This window comes from Ischnura elegans, chromosome 2 (assembly GCF_921293095.1).
Source record: "Ischnura elegans chromosome 2, ioIscEleg1.1, whole genome shotgun sequence".
Classification (NCBI taxonomy): Eukaryota; Metazoa; Arthropoda; class Insecta; order Odonata; family Coenagrionidae; genus Ischnura; species Ischnura elegans.
In genome coordinates, this window is record NC_060247.1 from 144,307,813 (window position 1) to 144,319,056 (window position 11,244).

The 11,244-nt window shown below is 36.5% G+C and overlaps 1 protein-coding gene across 3 annotated transcripts in view; it reads left to right on the forward strand.

The window, feature by feature from the left end:
• LOC124154741 (sideroflexin-1) overlaps positions 1-8,031 on the forward strand; it is a 100,404-nt gene extending 92,373 nt beyond the window's left edge. For all 3 annotated transcript variants that reach the window (XM_046528645.1, XM_046528643.1, XM_046528646.1), the window contains one exon: positions 7,041-8,031. In XM_046528645.1, the coding sequence (XP_046384601.1) occupies positions 7,041-7,100 (60 nt within the window). In that variant the 3' untranslated portion in view covers positions 7,101-8,031. The remainder of the gene's footprint in view (positions 1-7,040) is intronic.
• Positions 8,032-11,244: the final 3,213 nt, after the last annotated feature.

Below are 11,244 nucleotides of genomic sequence, written 5' to 3' on the forward strand. Positions count from 1 at the left end.
TGGCAATGAGCGCCGCGAAAAAGTTAAGAAAAGTTAACACACGATATTAATTGCGTAATTGTTTACATGTTTCTGGCGGAAAATTTTATTGAGCTGCATTTTCCCGTTCTCTCATATTGCGTGCAACTGTAAATGAATATTGCGTCATTGAAAGCTTTTCTCCGCTAACTTTGTTGCACGTTAATGACGGAGTTGGCTGAATAAAAGCTCACTTTTAATTAGCTTTGTGCTTTGGAAAGACTCTTTGATGTTTCCAGCGAAGTAAATGTTCAAATGATGATATTTTCACGTTATTTTATTGAGATATGAGAGAATGAAAGTATAATAATAATAATAAATAAACTTTATTGGCTCTAGGAATCCTTTCCTTTGGAGCCTAAATAAATACATAAAAATAAACACTCAGACTGAGAAGGTTAACATTAAAAAAAGAAGAAATCATCAAACACTAAACCAACCAACTCAAACAACCACCTTTATACAGATTTCCAATAACATGAAACAAAATCAAAAACCATACAAACCAAAAATTGCAAGTTGCAGACGCTTATTTAAATTCAGTTATCATAAAAATAAAAAGAAAACAAAGACTTTTTGAAGTTATTGAATCCTGAGATATTTTTTAATTCTTGGGGAATCGAATTCCATAAATGGCATGAATTAATATAAAATGAATTTTGGTACATGAATATGGTTATGAATAGGTACAATTAATTTATTTTTATTTCTTGTAAATCTTGTTTTTTTCATTAAGTTATCTATGTAAGGCTTGAAAATGTAACAAGGAGTTTCAGTTTTTAAAAGTTTATACATAAAGAGACCCATTTGAAATTTTCTTCTTTTTTCAATTTTTAAAATTTTTAATTCCTTATAATATGGAGTGACATGCTCATAATATCCAATGTTACACACATAACGCAAGATACAATTTTGTATTTTCTGTAATTTAGATATCTGACATTTGTTAATGTTCGACATCACCAAAGAACAGTAATCAATATGAGGAATCAACAAAGCATTCGCTAGTTTGAGTCTCAATGGTATTGGCATTAGGTTACGGAAGCATTTTAACTGGTGCAAAGATTTAATTACCTTATTAGAGATGCATGCTATGTGCTCGTCCCAAGTTAGTGTTTTATTTAGAATAACGCCTAAATTTTTAACCTTTTCAGAATAATCTATTTCTACGTCATTAACTTGAATTTTAGGCAGTGAGCCGATGTTTATGGAAGACAAGACCTTGGCACTGCCTATTATAATGCTCTTTGTTTTCTGTGAGTTTAGTTTCAGACAATTTTTAGACGCCTATTCACATATAATTGAGATATCTTCGTTAACTTGAGCAATGGCGCTAGAGATCGCATTGCGATCGCAGTCAATATAGATCTGCAAGTCATCAGCGTATAAATGGTACTTACAATGACGTATCTTATTTGGGAGGTCCTGAATGTAAATGACAAAGAGCAATGGCCCCAGTATTGACCCTTGGGGGACCCCATGTTCGACAGGGAGTAATTCAGAATGTACATTGTTTTTCCGATCATTCACCGCCTGGAAACGTTGACTCAAGTAAGAACGGAACCATTGTAAAACAGAAGTAGATATTTTCAAATTAGATAATCTTTTTAAAAGTATACTATGGTTAACACAATCAAAAGCTTTACTAAAGTCGAAGAGTACCAATATTGTTATTTTCTGCTTATCCATTGAAAGTCTTATGTCATCTGTTATTTTAATCAATGCTGTTTGAGTACTATAACCTTTGCGAAACCCAGATTGAAAATTATTTTAAAAATTATTTTTAGACAGATGTTCAGTAACACAATTAAACACGAATCTTTCAAGAGGTTTTGATAAGGCACACAGTATTGCAATAGGGCGGTAGTCAGAGATTTCTACAGGATTTGGCTTCTTTTTAATTGGTTGAATAAGAGCAGATTTCCACAAGGAGGGGAAGTTAGAGTAATCTAACGAGCAATTATAAATTGAAAGCAAAATTGGAAGAGCTAGATGAAGAATCTTTTTAATTACCTTAATACTGATTTCATCTACCCCCGAAGAGTTTGAATTTACCATTGAAATGTATTTTAATAGTAGATCGGGAGTAAAATGAGGGAAATAAAGATTTTCATCGCTGAATTCACGCTCAATGCAAGTATTGACATCGAGACGCTCTTCCTCGTCTATACAATCAGACGATGTGGAACTATTTAGAAAATAGGTATTAAGCTCATTGAGGGGGAAATTAATATTGGTGGGTTCATTTCTGGAATTTCCGAGACCCAATCTTTTAATTTCTTGCCACAGAGAATGAGCGTCATGTTTATCTGGTAAGCAAGAAAAGAAGTAGTTAACTTTTGCATTATGCTGCATTTGCTTCACTTTATTTCGGGAGACTTTATATTCATTGTATTTTTGAGCAGACCGAGTTCTTCGAAAGTGCCTACGTAAAGAATCTCTGTGACGCATGGCGTTTTGTATTTCTTGAGAGAGCCAGGGACATGGGTTACGTCTCAATTTTATTTTTTTTATGGGAGCGTGTCTATCTAAAAGACAAGTAAGGTGGGAATTGAATATTGCCACTTTTTCATTGACATCACGCGTTAAAAAGAAATCCTCCCATGATAGACCGTTCCAGTCCATTTCAAACATAACGTAATCAAATTTAGCCAAATCTCGGAAACAGATTTCGGGAGGTTTATATGGTGTCGGGTTGAAAATATAGTTCACATACACTAAGTCATGCTCTGATAGAAAGTTCACAGATTCTTGACCAAAGTCATCCACTTTTCTGGCATCGTCAACAATGATTAGGTCAAGCAAAGTCTGACTTGATTCCAGAATATGTGTGGCTTGAAAAGAAGGCAGATGAAGATTATAACTAAACAATAAATTCTTAAGATAAGCACTCTTACGTGTATCTTTAAGCACATCAATATTGAAATCCCCACAAATAATGACATTTTTATACATAGGTATGTACTTACATATTAAGGTTTCAAAATCATCACATACATAGCAACTATTTGGTGGTCTATACATGACTACAAACAATAACTTGCCATTAGCATTAGAGACATCAATAAACATAAATTCAGGTTTTCGAGGAGTACCATCGGACTTTTCAAGGACTTTACAATTAAAGCGATCATGGATATACGCAGCCACACCACCACCAACTCTATCGAGTCGATCATTCCGAATTAACTGATAATTTTGGAGGTTCACCATATTATTGTTTATGTGTTCTTTCAGCCAGGTTTTGGATATTCCAATTAAATGATAACTTTTTGCATAAAAATAATGTCTAAATTCATCAATGTGTGCAAATAAAGATTGAGCATTAACATGACATACACTAAGTTTTTGTGGCTCGCGTACAACAGTAGCTTTGGTGCTCAAAGGTAATGTGTTGATTTCAGAGTTTAAACGTGCACATGTATCCTATTTGACCCCCTGTAGGTCTTCTTCGGTGTTCACCTGGACTCGATCGGCACCTTCACTTTTTCTTACATACACTTTTCCATTTCTTATCCAGACAAACTTGATTTTACCCTCCTTTCTTAGGCTGCGGGCTATGCTGTGTAGTTTTCTGTTAAGTGGAGTCAATGATTCATTTACGTAGATGAGGGGATTTAGTGAATAGGGCTTCAAATGGGGCACATCTAAGTCCTTCAAGTATAAATTTCTTTTCCTTTTACGTAGCTGGACAAATTCCTCTGCAACACAGGACCTCATGAAGCGTACTAAAATTGCACGGCTTGAGTGATCCACTGAGCGACTACCAACGCGGAATGCATAGTCAATATCATTGATGTCAACTTTTAACCCCAAAGATAATCCCGTTGCAATAACGAGGGAATCAACAACTTCAACGTCAGACGTAGGAATACCTCTTATCTCTACCACATTCCGCAATTGCTCCTGCTCAATTTGGTTTAAGCGAACTTCACAATCGGACAGTTTGCTAGTGAGAACTTTATTTTCACTCAAGAGCTCATCCAGCTTATTACTTAATTTTGAGAGGTTATCGTTAATAAGCTAAATAGACTTCGCGTGCTCACTCACAGATACCTGCCATGTAGAGATGGTATCCTTAAATGCAATCTGCTCGTCGTGGATGGAGTTGACGCGCAGCAGAAGGGTCTGCAACAGCTCCTTTGTGGTTTCCTCCTCGCCCGGAAGAGTAGGAGACGCAGCACGGATGCCTCTCTGCGGTCTAGGCGATGTTTCCCAAGACATTTGCTGCACGTCCACGGCTTTTGCAGATCTAGGATTGTCCTGAAGTCCTCCTCAGTTAGAGAATTGCAGGACGGATGTTGCAAACTCTTGCATGCACTGCAGGAGAGGCTAAAGCCGCGTTTTGTGGGAAGGCCACATATTACGCAATTGGGCATTACGAGGCGAGCGAGAATAGGTCTCAAGCGAAAACCGAGCGACCGCGAACAACACGACCGTTCACCTTCACTGCCTGAGCGAGACTGAGAAGTATGTTTCCGTGAGTGAAAGATTGAGTGTATGTGCGTGTGAATGTATCTAAGAATATAGTAATTTACTGGTATTTTTTGTGTGTTATTTGCTCGTAATCCTAGACACTCCTCCTACGTGTATTAACTGTGACAGTGAAACCACCAGATTCATCGATCAACGTAATATATATAAGGCAGAAGATATAATGATTATTGGTAGGTAGAAGATATATTCTTTGGGCCCTTAAATCATAATTAGTATAACATAATGAATCAATTTAAGTATTCAGTTTAGTAATGTAGCGTTGAGATACTGTACTTTCCCGAATCCACGCGATAGGTCAACTCTGGGAATAATATTACGCATTTTGATTGGCAATGCGCGCTCGAGATGAAACTCTCAGACTATATTAATGTTTATCGATTTTGTATCTAATAACGTAAGAATACATGGTAGAGTTCATGAATATCGCAGTGAATTGAATGAAACTTCACCGAGAATTTACCGCGCATTTCTCCGCTGAGAATTTCACCGCGCCGATCGCAATCTCTAAAGCACTAATGCAAAAGTTCGTCTTACGTAAATTTCGACTTACGCAGAGACTGCTGGAACACATCTCTTACGTAACTCGGGGGATGCCTGTACATCGCTTCACAACACAAAAAGGACTGCCTCTGTCTTGTGCCCCGTTTACACAACGATCGTCGCGACGTTGATCCGTACGATCGTAACCTCAAAACGTCGTGTAAACGCGCAGAGTTACCATCGTAGGCCTTAGTACCTAACACTGCCGAACTTACGATGGTTAGCGCTAGTGTGCCAAGAAAAAAGAGTTAGGAAATGAAGATCGATGTATATACGATTCTTTCGCGCCGTTGCAATCTTGATACAATAATTGATATATCATAATTAACTCTAATATATCTAAGATATATGGCAACGGTTGAAGACATTATTGAGCAGGTAATGGAAGGACGTTAGGGGAAAGTTTTTTCTGCTGTTTTATTTAGCAAATGATATCGGATATTCTATACTATACCAGTTTTATGTATTTCTTTATTTACAGGTTAACCCATAACCATGTATCCTTACATTATACTTCACAGATGGTGGAAAATAACAAACATACTCAAAATATTAACTGATTGAAATCGAGGGTTTCACGATAAAATTCGCCACAAATATATATGTATAACATTTAGACGAAGACATGGAGAAATCAATACTTGTGCTGAATTAAGACGAAATCTTAGCCTTTTGTTGTTAAATAATAAGAGCAATGTGTACTGTCTTTAATGCTGGAATATTCTTAAATTTTTTGACGTATTCTCCCGAAGAATCTAGATTCTTATAGGCTTCACGGACTGTTATGACTACATATAGTTAGTTATATCTCATCATTCTAGATAGCTGGGATTTGAAGACATAATTTGCTCCATGGTAATTAAAAACGAGCAGGTGAGGATTTGTGTAGTTATGACGGGATCCATTCGAATTTACTAATAAAGGAGATAAGAGCAATCTAAATAGGCATTGATAATTGTATAGAGGAGTAAGGCGTTGTTGAATGATCGTATGTCGTGCAAGAGTTTTCACAATTAACAAGGGATTGAAGATATGAAGTGTTGTAATCAGACAGTGAGATCCCTATATCGTAATTATTTAATTTGAGAAATTTATTTTGGACACGTTTAAGCCGGATTGAGTCTATATTGTAATAATATGACCAGTTGACATATTCCATTTTGGAACGTAGCAAAGCGACATATCTACTGTCTTTACCGCATGAATATTGTTAAATTTTGGACAGATTCCCATAAAGAAACTTACATTCTTTAACGTTTTACCGACAGTTTGGTCTAGCTTCAGTTTTAGCACATGAAAACATTAATATTATTTTGCTTCTTTATTTCCAAGATTTCAATTTTTCTCACGCAGTATCGTCGTCAGTTGTTAAATGACACAATTCCACAACGAGGGCAGCACTGAGTTACGATGGTAACTTTTGGACGTGTAATCGTGCAGTAGTAGCGATCAACGTCGGTACGTTGGTAGTGTAAACGGGGCATTGAATAGTACATGCAGTACCAAAAAGAAAACAAAAGAGTATAAAAAAAAGCAACTCTCATTAGTTCACTACCACTCCGTGGTGTCGCTACTGTACAGTGCACTTAAACTTCAACATATGTGATTTCTGATTCCTGCCTAACATTGATTAAAGTCACTTTGTGTGAGGAGAAAAAATGGAGACCTATTCATTCATGTATCATTGCAGAAAAATTATTCTTTTATTTAATTTCATCTGTCAGACCTATATGATGTTCTCTTTGCCACTTTGAAAGGTATCTGTTGTTAACACTTCGGGGAATCTATTATACGTGTAGCACATGGTGTCCAAGTCTGTAGTAGTTCTCAGCATGCATTGTTGATGGTTTCTGTGGCAGCCTTTTGTGGCTCTCATTGTGCCATGGCATGTTCTCTTCTTCGACTGACTGAGTGAGGGAGATGTGTGTGTGCTCGTGCGTTCACTGCTAACACATTGAAATATTTTATCAAAAATACTTTTGCAGGAGAAGATCAAGCAGCTGCCGCACCCTGTTGACACTGTCTACTTCAACAAAGGCTTGTAACTTGGGCAAGGGCTGTGGATCCAGGCACCCATCCAATGGTGCTGGCCTGTATTTTATGAGTGCCACTTTGCGTAAACCACTATTTCCTCTATTGTTTGGTTTTTCATAGAACACGAGACATTTCTTGTCTGCTGTGTATTCATGGAATCTTATATAAGTAAGGTTTTCTATCACATCTGTACCATGTTCTTACCTCATCAATTACAAAGTCCATATTTTTCTATTGCAATTATTTACTTGCATATTTTTTTGTTTCCGTTATTGTTTCAGATTTTCCCAAAGACTATTTTTAACCAATTTTTCCAATTGCCAATTTCCTCCATTGATTTGTTTCATGTGGTGTCATGGAGAGGCATTTGAATTTCTGAGTCCAATTTAACTATCTATTTGCTTTCTGGTTTCAGTCTGAAGTACATCTGACACATCCTACACTACTTAGCCTTTTCCACTGCTGTTCATTCCTGACTCAAAACAATGACTATTTGACAACAAGCATTTACAATTCAAAACCAGTCAATTGCTGTTCTGTGATTCCTTCCTTCTGATGACACTGCCACAACTTCAATTGAGTCTTTTCCATTTTTGATGTGGATTTTTATAGAAATAAGTGTCAGATGGTGCTGGCTGATAGCACATGCGATGATGAGGAATTGGACTGTAAATCATAGCTGTAGTTAGTGGCTTACAGTTCATTTTTAGTGAATTGGGACATAGCTGTTCATATCTCTAGTCCAATAATATTTTACGTGAACCCATTGTTATCCTTTGAGACAATAATTAGCTGTAATCCTGCTGTATGACAGTGTAATGATTTTAGAGTGGATTATACTGGCATATATATTGGAGTAAAGATTCCTATGTGTTGTTATGAATTCATGTAATGATTGCTTAGACAATTATGATGGATGATCAATAAAAATTGTTGTGATTATGTTTATTGTTAAACTTTTCTCCTGACTTGTGAATTATGATACTGATTGGGCAAAAAGGTTTCCACAATAGGTTCCCAAAGCTTATTAGGAAACATTTTTTATGATCTAAATGTGTATTAGCATGATACCTGTAGTGTATATTGTACAAACATATTATTTGCAGAAAAATCAGCAGTTCACTCATTTTGATTCAAAGTAAGCCTAGTTTAGCAATACACATTCCAAATTAGATATTATTGAATATGTAGGTGCCTCCCATTTCACATTTTTAACCATAAAGGCAATCATTTTATAGTTTATATTAACTGCGCTTTTAATGCCTGTAAGCAACATATGTATGGCATTTGGAATGGCATTACTTCATTATGGGAGATATCTAGTAAGCAGGGGTATTTTTACGAGATATTTTTGAAATCAAGAATTATTAATGACCTTTTAAATTTAATAAATACTGTTAATATGTTTAATTTATAAGTTTTACAATAATTTGTATTGAACTGCAGTTTGGTGTCTGCTTTATGGAATTGTTATTGACTGCTGCTCTGCAGCATGCTTTGTTTTTTGGATTCACACAGCAGTAATTTTAAATGGAAATTAGATTCATTAATTAGTTTTTTAAATCCTGAAATAAATATCTTTAGTATTGAGATTGGCATTCGGCATCCCCTCATTACTTAACACGTTGCGGACCGGTCACGGAGATCTCCGTGTTTTGCGTGCCGAACGCTGAGGACCGGCCACGGAGATTTCCGTGTTTTCACATGTGATAGTAAAACTTACTCTGCTTCTCTTAATATGTGTTACTTATGTTCGCATTTGCTTCTGGTGTATTTCAGAATGTGCTTTCATTGATTTAGATTAGTTTTATACCATTCAAATTATAAATTTATTAATATTTTTTCAATGAACGTAATCCACTTTTAGAGTTAACTAATGCATAGGATCAGAATGTCACTAAGCCGTAACATGTGAAAAAAACTCGATCAAACATTCATTTTTCTATAATAGCAACTCTTTAACACTAGAAGGACGGCAGGGGTCATTTGACCCATTTTCAGAATTCAAATTTATTTTTCTCTTATTAAAATATTTTTTTAAATTTTGAAACTTTTTGACTTTGTTCATTTTGGTCTATATTTTGATAAATTAGTGAAAATTCAACGATAATGTTTTGTTTTAAATTTTTGTGACGTGTTATTCCTAGAAGGACGGCTAGGGGTCATTTGACCCACAACTGGTTTTCGCGCTATTTTCTTGTCCGTGGCACTTTAGTGCCATGTATATCATATAATCAGCAAGAGGCTAGTGTGGTAGATGATTTTCTTCATTTTGAATCTGGAAGTACCCGGTTCAATGCCAGTTTCGTCCCAAGGGCTCCTATCTGTATTCGAAAACCTAGGCATAGCGACTTGTAGTGCACTATCTTTCGATATTTTTTGGGCAACAAAGGGAAATAAAACCTTTTCAATCCTTGATTTGCGTGAATTCATTTAATTATGTTATTTTCATAGGTGTTTTATTTATTGTTCAATGATTATTGTATTGCCCACACTGGAAAATCGTCACGTATCCCAAAAATTGTTTTCCGTCGTCCAAGATTCAGAACTCTTAGAGACATTATTTTCAATATCGACTCATCAGGTTTACAAATAACTTTTATTTTTCTGGCCTGACGACACTGTCACTTGACCTAGCCCCTTTGCCGTGTGTCCAGCATTAGTGCCGCATGACCCCGTCGGGGTTTGGGGTGGGTTGACTGCACGCTGCGTCCTGGGGAAAAATCCTGTCTCTCTTTGAGAGAGCGAAGGAATTGGGTGGACTGTTAAATTCTACTGTAAATCCTACCTTTGGAATCCGCACGTAGGTCGGAGAAGAAGCATTACTGCAAGTTCCTGGAAGATACGAATCAGGATACGGTTGGCGGTTGAGTCCCTGCCTTTCGAACGGCAATTAGCGTTACTTCTGAAAATTTTGTCCTTTTGTATGAATTTCTAATGCTCTCCAGCTCTCTATACCTTCAATGCAACTAGAGAAGATTCTACCATAATGCGCTTTCGTTTGTAGATTTTTTTCGCATGCATATCAGTAGCGAGTTGAGGAAGAATGTATGAAGTCGAGAAATATATCAAGAGAAGAGAATCGTCGCGATTCAAATAGCTGTAGGGAATACTGAAGATCAGTCTGGAAGTGAATCGTAAACATCAGTTCAAGGACATTCTGACCAATCCATCAACATCTGGGTGTGATGGAAGCGACGAAGTCCAAGAAAGTGAATCCGATGGCGACTTTGGCGTGATAGCAAATGCACAGCTCTATATCCAACAAAATGCAGCTGTCCTTTTATGAGGTAAATTCCAAATAAACCAGACAAATTTGGAATCGAGTACTGGGTTTTGACAGATGTGAAATGAAAATACAGCCTAAATGAATTTACATAGTGTGGCAAAGATGATGATTGGCCATCAAATCAAGTGTTGGGGAAATAAATAGTTACTAGAGTGACCGTGACATACAAGAACTCAGGAATAAATGTAACTTGTAACAATTATTTTCCATCCATCCAGCTGGCAGGAAGTCATAAAAAAATGGAAAACGTCTATTGTATGGACGATCTGAAAAAAACAGGCGTGATCCACAAATATTCATGACTCCTAAAATAGCCATGTAATCCATTCAACGCGAGTGCTCAAAAATACCTTAGGCCATACTCTTATGTAGAATCAGGCAAACTAGAACAATAATGTACTTTCACTCAGCAGCATGATCTCAGACGACACTATTTCCGAAAAGAGGAAAAGAATACCAGAGACCATCCTATTTCATAACAAAAACAAAGCGGGAGTAGATATGATGGATAGAATGTATTAATTTATTTACTTGTCTCCAAATCCAACAGCCATATCTCCACGGGCAAAAAAAGAAAAAGGTGCCAAATACCATCAAATTGAATCATTGCACCAATTTCCTTTCCATTTTCCAAATTCCTTTTCATGTGCAAATAGCTGGTGTCCTAACACCCCTGCCACACGCTTTTAGGCGGCTTGGGGGTTAGTGTGTAGATTTAGATGTAGATGAATAAATCGTCCAATGAACGCATTCAGCGCAAAATAATATTTTGTGGAAACAGCGCTGAAAAAATACTGTCTGTGTGAGATTTACAACAAAGTAATTATTATTATTATAGTATTCTACCGATTAAGGTAGGTTTCCAT